A 15,254-nucleotide genomic window follows, 5' to 3' on the forward strand; every position below is an offset into this window, starting at 1 on the left:
GATCATTGTGACGAAACCAATCTCGCCACATTGTATTGGAGGAGCCTGGTTGCCCGCCTGCTGCCTCTGGACTATGGACCGGCAGCTAAAGGGTTAATTTTACTGTGCAGAAGGATTTATTTCTCCCTTTCTGCACAGCAGTTCGGTAGATTTCATCTACCGAACAAACAGCCGTTCACCAACCTCCCCAGAGCCGTGGGAAGCCGGCCGGCGTTGTTAATTGGCCACCCAGAAGCTGGAGTGTGCTGCCAATTTACCTCCCTGAAGCTGCGGTTAATTGCCTATTAACTGTGTGGCCGCTGTTACACTTAGCGGCCGCTAGGTGGCGCTGGTCTGGAGCTCCCCGGGCAGCCAGCACTTTTCTGCCCGGCTTTCATGCACCAAAATCGGACACTTTTCCGTGCAGGCACCGCTGAACCTCCAGCCCCTGGTTCTCATTTGTATGGATTTGGTGAATGCAGGGAAATTCGGTAGTTTGTTTTATGTGAACTGTAGTAACCCAGATAGCCTGCCATGGAGCCTGTTCGTATAATTAAAGACTTTGGCTCCATGGCAATTAAAATATATTTGTGTGATCTGGGTGCCATTCACCTAATAATATGCACCCAGACCTGAGCTATCTGGGGATATGTTACATGTCTGTGTTTTATGTATAAAATGTGTCTGTATGTATTTTAAAGTGATAGTCTGTTTCTGTGTCACCATGTGCATAATGGAGTCTGGCCACTCACATGTGGATAAGCAACAATATTAGTCATCACAATACAACAAGATATTCGGTCATATAGAGGAAAATACACCACACGTGAAAGGAGGCATTTTTGAGAGAGGAAAAAAAAAAAAGGAGCTGTGCATTGTGTTCAGCCATATACATGTTGAGAGAACATTAATGAGCAAATAAAAGCAGTCTGCAGGTTTATAAACTTGGTCATAAGATGGAATCTGTTCTGTCATAAGGCCTTTCTGTTACAGGTAGATGGCAGACAGTTAAGTAGCAGGCCTACTAAGAGAAGTACGAGGAACACAATTACATGGCTGCAAATAAAGCGTGGCTCCTCAGCTTTGAGGATATAGAACTTGAATGATTTCGGCTATATGGGGGTACTAAGTCTCCATTAGGAGAAATAGGCACTGTATGTCTATATTACAAAGTATATCAGTTGATATACTCCATACAGTTCGGGAGTTTGGTGCATTCACCTATATCCAATTCGTGAGTTTTGGTGCTTTTACAGTAGCTGTGCCTTTTTGTGAAAAGGGGATTATCGCCTAAACAGATTTTTCCCCTTTTATGCTGAAACGGTCCGTTACAATCATGTCTTTTTTTTTTTATCAGTTTGGGAGTCTATTTTTATTATGGCTGTTTGGGATCAATCATCCTTGAGGCACACCAATTGAGTGAATACATATTTGGATCCTTATTGGATAATTCAATAAACAGTGAAGTCAGATATTGGTCTTTGTGTTATAATTGGACACAGTGATTTTCTTTTTTCTGTGGGTCTGTGTTTGGCCAATCTCCTGCCCTGCTAAAGAGCACAAATAAAAGTTACATGGAACACCCAATATCAAGTAAACAGGTTTACATTTGTAGATTAAGCCAATGGGCATCTCTGTACATTTTTAGCCAGTCATGACATTCCTCGTTAGAGCACACACACGAGCAGAAGTTATTAAAAAGGCAAAATCTGCTACATAGACCGCTTCCTTCATTATCCAATTACATTAAGGCAGGCCTTCTCCAAGGTTGACTAACCTGTTAATAAATGAATACGTAAATGTTCAATTAGATAATGGCAGAAAAAGTTACCTTTATCATGTTCCTTAATGGCATAGTCCCATGGGTAAACCGATGCACAAATAAAACTTCAATTGCTTTTTTGATATAGTGGAAAGTATGACAACAGCAAGCTAAGCTGAAGAAAAAAAAAAATTACAATTTTAATGTGTGATGGAAAAAAGCTCTTCTCCAATTGGATTCATCACAGATGTTTAGTACAGACTTACTGTATTACTGAATGTGGACTGGATGTTAAGGTATTTGTTGTGCCATAGAAAACAGGCAGCCTTAAATAAAACAAAAAATAAACCAAGAGAGGCCCCGAGTATTCCGCAAGAAATATCTGAAAAACAAGGCAAACGCAAAACAGTTTTAAAATCAATGATGTAGCTGGAATCTCTGCAGAAAGGAACACTCTGAATCCAATGACGACTACAGCTTTTTGGAGTGATTACTGGTGCTAGGAGTCTTTCGGTGCTGTACCATCATTTTCTGTCAGATTATCTATCCAAACTTTGTGCAGCATTGATTGGTTGGAAGTGCTGGGTGCAGATGAGGAAAGTCCCAACATTGATCCACTTGATGCAGACCACAACGTTAGGATAGTAATGTACGCACAAAGCAGCACATCTTAAACTCCCATCACAGTGGCCAATGAGAATCAGGGTTACTCACTAAAGTGAGAATTCCAAGTGAATTTAAAATTTAAGGTTAAAATAGCTGAATTGGAAACATTCTCTAAATGAGCTATGCTACCAGTTTGGCATTAGATTTAAAATGCACCCTGTACTGGCCTGATGTTTCCATTACAGATAAACTGGTCTCGATAAAACAAGAGACCAGTTGTTCACCAGAAAACATACAAATAAACACACAAACAAACCCTGTAAAGAATTAGAAGAGAAACTTCAGAGATATAACCCACAGCTATGTATAAGCTGATGTTTGTATTGTTAATCACATAAGACATTTCCATCCAAAAGAACGTTTAAGTAAAAGCTAGAGAGTAAAGAGTTACAAGCTACCGTTGTATATCCAAGATGAGAACCCAAGTCTTTAAAATATAAAATAGCAGTGGTTCCAGTTGGAAGATCTTTCAAGATTTCTTCATCCTTTAAAGCTCTACCCCCTAGGACGAAAAGATTAATTAGGATAATATTAAGTAGTAAACAACAATATTAGTTCAAATAAATTATATTTGTTGTCGGTTTAGTAATTGTCAATGATGCGATTTGCCGATATGGAGGTTACCGTTTGGTATATCTCCATGAGTTCAGGTTTGGCAGGGCTTGGCTGGCTCAGCATTCACAGTAAAAGTGAAAAAGTCAGGAGGCATATAAGCCTGGTACTGGAAAATGCTTAACGGGGCACTTTTGCCCAAATAAAATCATTAAGCCTTTGCAAGTCCTACCCTTCTAACCCCATCCAGACTTTCTGTGACTGTCCAATCACAGACTTCCCAATTGCAGCTCAAAGATAACTTTTTACTAGGCAGGTGCTCTGGTCAATTGCCTGCCTCCTGCCTCTGCCTCACCCCCTACAGCCAGGGGGTGTAACAATGTTAATTTCTAAAATTGTTCATTTCTATTGAACTCTTCACTTTTAAGAACTTTAAAAAAGGACACTCTTCCCACATAAAGCATTTCAGAAACCTGAAGTGTATTGGGGGGCCTGGAGTGTCCTTTTAAAGTTATGCCATATGTTAACCTATCTACGAGCTGCAATATGAATGTATCACACAAATATTGTATAAACTGCTTATGGACTTTTGGATCACTGTTTATTTGGAGGGGAAGACAACAACAACAACAAAAAACAACAACAGACAAGATAAAACATTGCTGTTCCTAGATTATGGCAAGGTTTATATTAAAGGGTTAAAATGACAGGATCGCTTATGAAGGTGGTCTTGGTAGCTTTAGTGGTCATTTAAGTTAAAAAGTTAAAATGTATGATGGGGAAGAAAATGAAAAAATATACACACACTGCAATACACATTGGGAAAAAAAATGTAAAAATAAATCAGCTGGGTAGCGACTTTGAAAAAAAAAAAAGATATATATATGAACATATAATATTATCCTGCCTTCTAACTGATCAATAAAGAAAACAGAGCTACATTTGCATCAGTTAAAAATACTAAGCTGCCACCTTTATAAATATTGGTAGAATGCACGACCATGATCTGTTTAATAACTAAAACGGTCTACGGTGAAATTGAAGTTTTTCAAAACTGTAGAATTTGCAGTAAACCTGTCCCATCAGGTCTATAGCCTCTTTACATGCTCTTTATAAACCAACTCATGCTGAATCAATATCATCATGTTAACTGGAGTCTCTTGCTTTTCTTGCATCTCTGATAAGGTCAGCACATTGCAGGCTACAAGAAAATGCCAATCAGCAGTTATATAATGAATGCTTATACATACCAGGTTCCAACTGCATAGATTGTCTTGCTGGATACCACTTGGGATCTTAAAAACAAAGAATTAAACATTTTCGCATTTGATACAAATATAAACACCAACAACAATTGCTATATCCTAGTCGTTCATTCTACAGAAGGGGGGCATTCACCAAGATGTGAATCAGATCAGTCTACAGAATACTTAGGCAAGACTGGCAAATTATGCAGAACGAAATACAAGCAAGTGGCCACCACCTGGACAAATGGTGTGCATGACCGACACTACAAAATAAAACTGATAAGAGAGAACTCTGCAAAAAATCATCATTTGTGCCATCTTCTTGGAGAAAATCTATGTCTCTTGTGGCTGATATTTTGTGACATTGCATGTCTGTAAACGGACCTTGATAACCCGGAGATCAGGCTAATCTTGGAGGGACAGTCATTTGATCCAGGACATTAACTAGCAATGAGGAGATCAGGTACCCTAGGCCAATTATATCTCAAATAACACCAAAGTCTTAGACACTAGCATCTGTTCTCACAACAGGCAAAGAAGATCTGCAGAGACAACAACTTTAATATAGAATCAGAGAAGTATCAGCCACCACAGGCAAGCTTTTCAGCTGATTGGAGGGTCGTGGTTTGTTTTCCTATATCATATATTTAGCCCATATTGGCTTCCAAAAAAAAAAAAATAATGTCTGCATGGCAATGATCAATTTCCCATTCACACAATTTCAAATATGTCAGTGACACTTTTTTTCATAAAGCAACAAATAAAATGTTCACTTCTGCAAGTGTATGAATTCTAAAGTAATACTTACAACACGCATGAAACATCTGCTTTACATCCCCGATTGTTAAGTTTGGTTCTACCTGAATGGAAAAAAAAAATGCAACAAATTATAAAGAAGTATCTCAAATATTAAACTAATGAAGCAACAGCCACCCCAACATAAAAGTTTTATTGGACTATTATTCCATGCAGACCACCCAAATCTAATAGCCCATGGTCTCATGTGGACAACCTGAATTGGATTGTCATTTTCAAGGTTTCAGAAACACTGGTTGAGAAGCCCAGATTTATAATAAACAAACACTAGAAGTAGCATTTTTTATGATTATTCCAACACTCCTAGAGTAATAGTAAAATATTAGTAGGAAAGTAGTATATCTTCACAGTTTGAATGGCATAACTTTGCTCAAAAGCCACTGTGACTGACCGCCTGGCACCCCGACTGGGTACCTCGGCCAATCGCTGCTTCCTAGTATCACCAAGTACTAGAAGTACATCAGACACCATAACCACTGTAGCCCGTTAGCCGCCACAGCATGACTGGGGTCTCGCCGTCCCTTCTCACCGTGGACCAAACTCCTGAATCCAGCTCCCAGTGAGAAGACCTATCCTCCAAGAGAGTATAGCAGGTACAGCAGCATAGCTCCTACAAGAGCTAGTGATTATGATCCAAGGGAGTATAGCAATCCCCAGAGTGAATATAGCTCTCCAATCCCTCAAACATGAGCCTAGACTTTATGAAAAGTAAAACAAATCTCTTTAATGGCAGCCACAACTGGCCTTATATGCAGGTCCCCATGCAAGGGGCACTCCCCCCTGGACCTGAGAGAAGACTACAGTAAAAATCAACACACAATTACATTGGCTCTTAGGTCCAGGATACTCCCATACAAAATAGGTTAATCTCTCCCCTGTGCCTGGGAGATAATTGAGTCAGCACTGTATTAAACTCAATTCTGTTCTGTCATAAGGCCTTTCTGTTACAGGTAGATGGCAGACAGTTAAGTAGCAGGCCTACTAAGAGAAGTACGAGGAACACAATTACATGGCTGCAAATAAAGCGTGACTACTCAGCTTTGAGGATATAGAACTTGAATGATTTCGGCTATATGGGGGTACTAAGCCTCCATTAGGAGAAATAGGCACCGTATGTCTATATTACAAATCAAACAAATAGAGGCTGCGCAAAATGTTGCTATGTGCACAAACAAAGTGCTACCAAAACTTATTGGAGGACAGAATAATAAACAGACGTTTCGGGTACAACCCTTTTTCAATGCACCGTGGTGCATTGAAAAAGGGTTGTACCCGAAACGTCTGTTTATTATTCTGTGCATCGGCTCTCAATTGCTTCGATTTGCACCCCATTTTTCACAGTCTCCTTGGGTAGCTTTTTGAACCCCCAAATTGTTGGGATTTCAGAGGTATGTGCCCAATTTCCAAATTTCTCTACGGAGCTTTCGCGAAACACATCCGCTCCAGTCAATCACTTGCTCTGCCCTCCATAAAAATACTTTTATAAGAATAAAAGTACATTTTGTATAACACCTTTAGTTTGGGTTCTGGTTAAAAAAAAATGTGCATTGCGCAATTGGGTCTCATGGTAAAAAAATGACAAGGGTACCATTTTAGGATGGTGGTAACTCATTTTTGTTTATGACAAACAGTACACTTCATGGATATTCACTAAAGGGAGTATTAAAAGTGAATTTCAAATGTAAGCCAGGGTAGCAGAACTCAAAGCATAGCTCTCTTAGAAAATTGCTTCACTTTGGCTTTTGTGACCTTAAATTTAAAGTTCACATTGAATTCCTACTCTGAAGGGTGCATACACAACCCTAAACCTAACCTCAAACTGGCCCATCACATTGGGTAAAAGATGACGGCAATCAAGCCTTAAAACAATAATGTTTATTAAACTACGGTCAAGGTAAACAGACTTATAAGGGACTGAGAGACAAAATCTTAGGGCCATCATTCACCTGTTCAAGGGGATACATTTCATTGAAAGTATTATTTGAAACAAACATGCTCATAAATTCAGAACTGAACCCTTGGCAGTGTGACTAGGAATAAAGCATTTAAGGTTAAGGTAAACTAATGCAGGTTTTATGCTCTCCATTGTGTTCTTTCCTTTAACCCCTTAAGGACCAAACTTCTGGAATAAAAGGGAATCATGACATGTCACACGTCATGTGTCCTTAAGGGGTTAAATTCAAGGAGAATACTCCCACTTGCATGGACTCAGAAGTCAAGGAATGGATATGGCTCTGGAGGAACACAAGTTTAACACAAATACAAGTCTTCACCTGCTTGCACTCTATTTGTTTTGGTTTTTGCTATCTCAGGTAAATCAACTCTAAAATACATTTTGTGTCTACTTCAGAAAGATTTTTTAAACTCATTAATTTGCCAATTTCAAACAATTAAATTCACCTTCAAAATAGGACATACTGTAGATTTATTAAATACTAACTGCAGTATCATCCTTACAAAAGTAGGCTACCTAATTCTTAAGAGTTTTGAAATGTCTGCACTATGGAATAATCTCAGAAAAAATCCAGCCTCACTAAAGAAAGGAGTATGCAAATACAATGATATTTTCAATCGATAGACACTCTTTAATATAAGCCGCTAGATTTGAAACAGTTTTGCAATGTAATGATTGTTATAACTAGGTCTTTTCCATGGTTTTTTTTTTTTTTTTTGTGATTCAAACAATTGGGTTTATTAAAATTCAGGTTTAAATTTTTTTATTTTTTTTTTTTAAAGTCTTGTTTGACGAAATTTAGTAATTGGTCCATGATCACAGCTTAGCCATTTCAACCTAAATTTTGCAATCCACTGTTCTGTCCACTATACATTGGTGTTTAGGGAATGGATCCTACTGTATTTTAATGGATTTCTGTTTTTGTTTGTTTTTCCATTCAGAGTTTGTTTGTTTGAGAGCTGCATCAGGTTTAAACATGGTGTATGTAATATATAAAAGACAGCGGAGAAACTTCTATGAAAAAAATTGTACACAGAATAATCAACAGTAAAACAATTTTTACTAAACATTGGTGCCGGAGCACCTCAAAAATCACATATTAATGTAATGAGAGGCATTTGCCTTTGGACAGGTGCTTTGTTTGCAAGCAATAGGTAGAAGAGAAGAGGAAGTGAAAAGGATTAGTGTGGGGCCCAGAGAAATGGGTAATAAGGATCAGGAAAGAAGGGGAGAAGGAGGAAAAAGAAGCCGATCTACCCTCTCTCATACACACACACACACACACACACACACACACACACACCACAGAATTGCCCAGGGAGCCAGAGCATCACCAAGGAGAGATAATCAGTTTGATCACACAGTTATCCAACATCTCTCCACTACCCCACCCATGCCTCCGGACTTCTCATTTAATGGTTGTTGACCTAGCTTCAACTCAAGAGGACGCACCAGAGCCGGTGTGCTCCCGCTCCCTCTCACCTCACGGGTCCGCAGCACCTGAGTACAGCCACTGGAGCAATTAAAACCATGTCTTCTGGTATGTTTTCTATCTGCTGAGAGGATAAACTCTTCATTTGTTCTTATCTCATCAGTCCTACTCACCCAGTCTTCTGCCTCCAGAAGCATGGAACAAAACTACGAGCCACTTTAATCAAAGGTGGTATTACTGACTTCTTATATCAGCAAATTAGAGTGTCTGAACTGTAGTAGGAAGACATCTGGGGAGAGAGCAATTTGGGCATCTGTAAGTGTATTAAGAATCCAATGTCTCTTTCCAGAAAGACTGTATTTAGGGGCATGTCCACCATATGTGGAACAGTGTCCCTAGTTCCATTTTTACATCTCCAGCACTCTGGGTCACATGTGGATCCCATGGCTACCAGTTTCTCAGGAGTTAACCATGTCTTATATACAGTTTGATGATCATATTTTTATGTATGTTTTACAATGTCCTATTTTGTTTAAACACACATACACAAATACACACACACACACACACACACACACACTATTGTGGATGGAGAGACAATTTCCACTTTTTCTGCTGTTCCCTTTCCCCTAGCTGATGTTTTCATTAATATTTAAAAAAAAATAAAAAATAAAAAATATGTCTAAATGGAAGAGCTTGACTACATTCTTTTCAAATAATTCTTAGAAGCAGAACGTTTTATGAATTATGACATTTTCTAACACCTACCTTATCTAGAAAGCACAAATGCTGTCTTGTTTCCAAGTCTCTGATTTCCACCTGAAAAATAAAAATACTCTTTAGCACACAACCTTTACTTGTAATAAAAAGAATGTGGATATATATATTTAAAGAAACACTATATAGTCACAAGAACAACAACAACTGCAGCTTAATGTATGTCTATAGCATGTCCTTGCTGGCATTTTAATGTAAACACTGCTTTTTCAAGGAAAAGGGCAGGGTTTACATTACTGCCTAGGGACACCTCGTAGCCATCACGCTAATGGCCAATAAAGGGGCTTCCCGAGTCAGGGCTGCACAACATGCTGCACTGATGTTTAGCTTTGCACGGAGGCTCTGAACTTACCCCATAGATATGCATTGAGTCAATGCTGATTGGCGCAACGCAGCATTTTGCCACATGAGATAGCCACTCAATGCTTCCCTATGGGAAAGCATTGGATTTGCTGAGATCATTAATTCTGAAGCGGCAGAGCCAGCACCAACAAAGCCGTGCTGCTCTGGAAACAAAATGGAGAGTTTTATATTATTTAAAGGGGGCTTTGTATTTCTGACCCTATAGTGTTCCTTTAACAATAAATTATCAACAAAACAATCTGCAATACAGATTCAGCATTCGCAGCATTCTAGTTTGGTTGTTCTCTCAATAGCAATAATTGTGTGTAATCAAATATTAAGAATTGGCTCTGGGGCGTACTATCCTCAACTCACACTACCCATGTGCAAAAGAATAAAAAAAAAGCTGCAATGTGCAGAAATGAATGGAATTTGCTCAAGAAATTGAACAGAAGAACTAGACCAAGCCTTGTACTAGATACGTTTATCACATAAGTTCAAATGAGAATTGTGGCATTCTACACACAGGGGACCCAAGTGTCGCCACCAAGGATTATCCTTCCCCTTTAGTGATTATAGCTGTCCCACCCAAACACTAGCCGAGACTTAGTGAAGGGTGAAGAACAGTTTTATTGAAGTAAATTGCACACTTTTATACCTGGGTCCCCAGAAGAACAATGAATATTTCACAATACCTGGCACCTAGGTGCCTCTACCTGACCAGATAATTTTATTAGCAGTGCTAAATAATAGTTTAAATTGCATGCCTGCATCCCTAAACAAGTGCCACCCCTGGAAACCTCTCCCCTTGGTGCCCGCTCTATCCAAAAGCATTCGGATCTGAGGTGCCTAGCCTAAATATTCCTGATGTGAAGTTTTGACTGAGCCACGAGCATCCTTTTATCCAGCACAGAGATTGATAGTGCTGGGTGGAAAGTCCGGGTCACTTTCAGCAATAGCACGTTTTATCTGTATGTTGATCTCCCTCAAGTCTCTGGTTCTGTTGGATGCTGCAGCACCTCCTCTGTCACCCCTTGAAATAACGCCCTGTTAAGTGGTCCTGTGACGAAGTGCAAATTTGAGGAAGTTTTACTGGATTGGGATCTGATTTTTACTTCCAGGTGATTTGTAGGTTGCACCCAGTCAGGCGCGCTGTGCCTCAGAGACTCCCTTCTGGGGGTCTGACGTCACCAGGATCACTTGATAGGGTGCTTAACTGGGAAGCATGGGGTGGAGGGTGGACTATATGGGTGATCATAGTTCTTTTAGGGAGAGGCGATGGTTGAGAGCCATGTACAAGTCGTAAGTAACCGCGTGGTCTGTCACAATATTCAATTTGTTGCAAAATAAAGCAAGAGCAGATATTAACACTTACATCCTAGAGTCAATGGCATGCTACATTTTATTACAAAGAAATGTATTACTATGTTAATTAATTCATTTGCAATCAAGGTTAAATCAACCATCAGAAACTAGAGAGAGAAACAATTAATTAAATAATGACCTTTTTTTCCATTCTTTCTTCTGAACTAGCAATAAACTGTGAAAGGTTATATTAATCAGAAGAACATTATTTTCATATTTTACTTTTTACAAATATTGTATTATTGCAGGAATACAATGGTTACTAAGGAGTACTGCCAGGAACTGTGTAAGTGAAACCATTGCCTGTATGACAAGGACATCCATTCTAGACTTTCTTTACTGTAAGTTAATGCTGAATATTCTCTTGATCTTAATTCAAGGGTTTGATAAAGCAGAACAGTCCACTCTGAAACCCACAACACAATGTGGAAATAATGCCTCATGTGTTTTACTGTAATCACGGAGTGTAAAAAGAAGATTAATCTGAAATAGATGATTCAGAGTAAGAGTGTAAAACAAAACAAACAATTCTAATAATTCTACACAATTCAAGCAATTCTGGTTTTGCAAATAATTAAACAGTGACAAGCGAAAAAAAACACACATACGGATCTGTCACTGCGATTATCACAAACAGGAGGCTGAAATATAATGTGGTGGTGTGACTGGGTCTCAGCTAGGCCCAAACATTACTAGGCCTAAAGTCTTCACGTGGCATATACAAGTACACAAATCTGTTTGTAAGCTACATGTAGTCAAGTTACAGTAATCAAACGTAAAGAGCATATGCAAGACCTGAAACCACATTCCATTCTCTCCTAGTCCCTTATTGCCTTTCCATATAAGGTAATCCTGTGTATAAAGTTTACAGACTGGTGTAAGGATACAGTTGAGGGATGTATAGTCTATAAAAAGCCTGTAATTCAAAACTCCAGTGCTCAGACTTTGGACACGAGTCAGCTGAGATCCGGCCAGTTACAATAAATCTGTTTTTGCTTCCTGAATTGACCTGCGTCCAGACTGTGTGTGGCTTCTTCAGTGTTTTCTGGCAACATTTCTGGTGCATTGGCAGGGAAGTCATTGCAGAGACGGTGATATTTCACCTATCACTCCACGGCTACACCCCTGGACTAATACTGCGTGGACCTCCATTCGTCTCGGCGCCACTGGGCTTCTTCGTCCAGGAGACCATCAGCTTCTGCGCAGTGGGTATTGGGGTGTCCCGCTGATTAATTCTGATCCTGGGTCCAGGAACCAAAGAAGAAACTCTTAGGGGTAAGAAATTCTGATATATCTGGTTATTACTGGTGTCTTGCCTTTCCATCTGGAAAGAAGAGAGCCCTGATCACGCTCTATCTGGCGGCTCAAGTCTGGTCTGTAGAGAGGCCGTTTAGCTTATGTCTGGTTTAGAAACGTATGTCTAGCTAAATCCTGGTGTAAATAGGTTTAGTTAGATTCTGGTTTCCAAAAAGTTATTGGTCTGGCTGAATTCTGATGTAAATTTCGTTCAGCTAGATCCTGGTCTCTAGAGTTATTGATTAGCTAAACTCTGGTGTATATATTGTTTAGCTAAACCCTGATTTATGAAGTTAATGTCTGGCTAAATTCTGGTGTATATATTGTTTAGCGGACTACTGAATTTTAAGTAGTGCCTGACTGAAATACGGGTTTTGAAGTAATATTGGGTGGTTAAGACACTGGTCTATTGTATAACTTTTTGGTGGGTTTTTGACTTTGTTCTGTATGTGTGAGACGTCATTAATATAGTGAAACGAGTTGGTGTGTGTGTGTGTGTGTGTTTGTTTGTTTGTTTTGGCCAGTCAACCGCGCCATGTTACGGATAAGGCGCTTTGTATGCCAATTGTAATTTTGCTTGAATATTGTGTTATTTCGAACCAGACTATTGCAACAATGGGCGCTGCAGATTCTAAAATTGTTGATCCAATAACATATATGTTAAGAAATTTTACCAAGGGGTATGCTATTCATTATGGTGTAATGCTGTCCCCCAAAAGATTGACTACTATGTGTAGCAGAGAATGGCCTGTTCTGGTAACCCAGTGGCCCTCCTGTGGTAGTCTTGATCCTGAGTTAGTACAACAGGTTCAGACTTATTACCAGTATGCCGGGGGACAGACGTACGCACACACACAAAAAAACAGCCCAAATGGATTAAGTTGTGCCACAAGGAGCAATGCCACGTCATGGTTACCCAAACCAGTTTGTCCACTAAGGCCCCTACTCCACCTATTTTGGACACTACCCCCTGAATCTCATCTCCTCTAACCACCCCCTTTCCTCTTCCGCTCGAGCCAGAACTGGTGTTTCCACCTCCCCTACCCCATTGTCTCTGCCTACCCACTCACCTACCTCAGATACCAGCCCATACCCATTTCTGTACCTACCCCCACTGGTTCTTCATACCCTGAATGGACGTCTTTTTTGGTTGCAGCACAGGCTTCTTGTTCAAGATATCCCACTCACTAGACAGACTACCAATATGTCAGACCTGCCTTCCTCTACCTACCTAATGACCCCACAAAATGTTTATATTCCCGTTCTAACGCTTATAGCAACTGGTACCCTCCAATCCCAGCAGTTACAGATGCCCCTACCCAAAATCAGGCAAACATAGCGGCTTGGGCTACTACTCGTTTCCCCAATACAGACCCTATCTGGACTGTAAATGGTGCCAATATGACACACTTAAAAGCCTATCAACAAGTTATTATTACAGGCATGAAAGTGGGTGAGAAAAAGATCATTAATATGTCCAAAACTACTGAAATTCTACAAAAAGCTTACAAATCCCCTATTGCTTTCTTTGAGAGACTACTCAAGTCGTACCAATTATATACCCCTTTTAACCGTGAAGCCCCCGAAAACTCTAGCATGGTCAACACAGCATTTGTCAGCCAGGCCCAGGGCGGTATTAGGAGAAAGTTACAAAAGCTGGAAGGGTTTGCAGCTTGTTGATGTCTATTACACAGTTCATGGAGGTTGCAAACAAAGTATATATGAACAAGGATGTTGAAATAAAGCATGAAGAGGAATGTAGGATGAAAAGGAAGGTGGATAGGTTAGCTGTAGCAATTACAGGAGTGGGCAGAAAAGGAGGATGGGGATGGGGAGGTGAGATGAGGAATGTCAGGCCACAGTTAGGTAGAAACCAGTGCGCCTATTGTAGAGAGGAAGGACATTGGAAGAATGAATGCCAACAGAAGGGATATAAAGCAAGTCATAGGCAAGATGAGAGAAGGGGACAAGGAGATTAGGCATGTGCATGGGGAAAATTTTCGGTTCGGTTCGGCATTCCAAAACTCTGAATTTTCGCAATTCGGAACTTCTATTGCAGCCGCTTAGTAGATAACTCCCTAATTCCCACAGTATTAGGGAGTTATCTACCAAAAGGCTGAAAGACCTAAATTGGTCTTTTAGACAAATTTACTAATACTAAGTAAAAATGACTTAGTATTAGTAAATTTTGCCCCTACTCACTATACCGCGAGTAGGGGCATGTCTAGTAAACAGTGTGCAGCCTGTGGCTGCTCACTGTTTAAAAAAAAATAAAAAATGGCCCCCCCGGCAGGTGGGGGCCCTAAAGTAAAACGATGGGGGGGCCTATTGTCCTCCCCCCAGCCCCCACCCCTGAGCGGTGGGTGAGGGCCCTAAATTGGTATAAGGGGGGGAGCTAATGTCCTCCCCCCGGCCCCCACCCATGAGCGGCGGGTGGGGGCCCTAAAAAAAATGTCCCCCCAGGTGACTAGGGGTCCCCAAACCCCTAGTCACCCCCTCCCCCCCTAAGATCTTCTTTTTTCAGCCCCCAAAAAAGGGCAAATAAAAAACATAATAACCGACGCAATTAAACAAAAAAAAAAAACGAGCGCAAAAAAATATATAAAAAAAAAATAATCCTTCTTCACCCATGGAGGGCTGAAAAAAGAGGATCTTAGAAGAAAGAAAACATCGAATGGTAAGTTATTTTAATTTTTTTAGTTAAAAGGTCCCCCCTTAGTTAAAGGTCCCCCCTCATTATTTGTAGGGTGAGGGGTGTAGGTAGGGGGATCACTTTTTTGGGGGGAGGGGGTGACTAGGGGTTTGGGGACCCCTAGTCACCTAGGGGGACGACAACATTTTTTTAGGGCCCCCACCCGCCGCTCAGGGGTGGGGGCCGGGGGGAGGACAATAGGTTATCCCCCCTTATTTTACTGTAGGGCCCCCACCCACTGCTCAGGGGTGGGGGCCAGGGGGGAGGACATTAGGTCCCCCCTATTACTATTTAGGGCCCCCACCCACCGCTCAGGGGTGGGGGCCAGGGGGGAGGACATTAGGTTCCCCCCCTTATTAGTATTTAGGGCCCCC

At 40.5% G+C, this 15,254-nt stretch overlaps 1 protein-coding gene across 2 annotated transcripts in view; it reads right to left on the reverse strand.

Moving 5' to 3' along the window:
• LOC134568657 (very-long-chain enoyl-CoA reductase-like) overlaps positions 1-15,254 on the reverse strand; it is a 101,178-nt gene that overhangs the window by 12,136 nt on the left and 73,788 nt on the right. For both annotated transcript variants that reach the window (XM_063427309.1, XM_063427308.1), the window contains exons 2-7: positions 9,173-9,227; positions 5,015-5,062; positions 4,210-4,254; positions 2,806-2,909; positions 2,008-2,123; positions 1,811-1,916 (exon numbers count right to left, since the gene is read on the reverse strand). In XM_063427309.1, coding sequence (XP_063283379.1) covers positions 1,811-1,916; positions 2,008-2,123; positions 2,806-2,909; positions 4,210-4,254; positions 5,015-5,062; positions 9,173-9,227 — 474 coding nt within the window. The remainder of the gene's footprint in view (positions 1-1,810; positions 1,917-2,007; positions 2,124-2,805; positions 2,910-4,209; positions 4,255-5,014; positions 5,063-9,172; positions 9,228-15,254) is intronic.

The sequence above is a fragment of the Pelobates fuscus genome, chromosome 7, assembly GCF_036172605.1.
Source record: "Pelobates fuscus isolate aPelFus1 chromosome 7, aPelFus1.pri, whole genome shotgun sequence".
Lineage (NCBI taxonomy): Eukaryota > Metazoa > Chordata > Amphibia > Anura > Pelobatidae > Pelobates > Pelobates fuscus.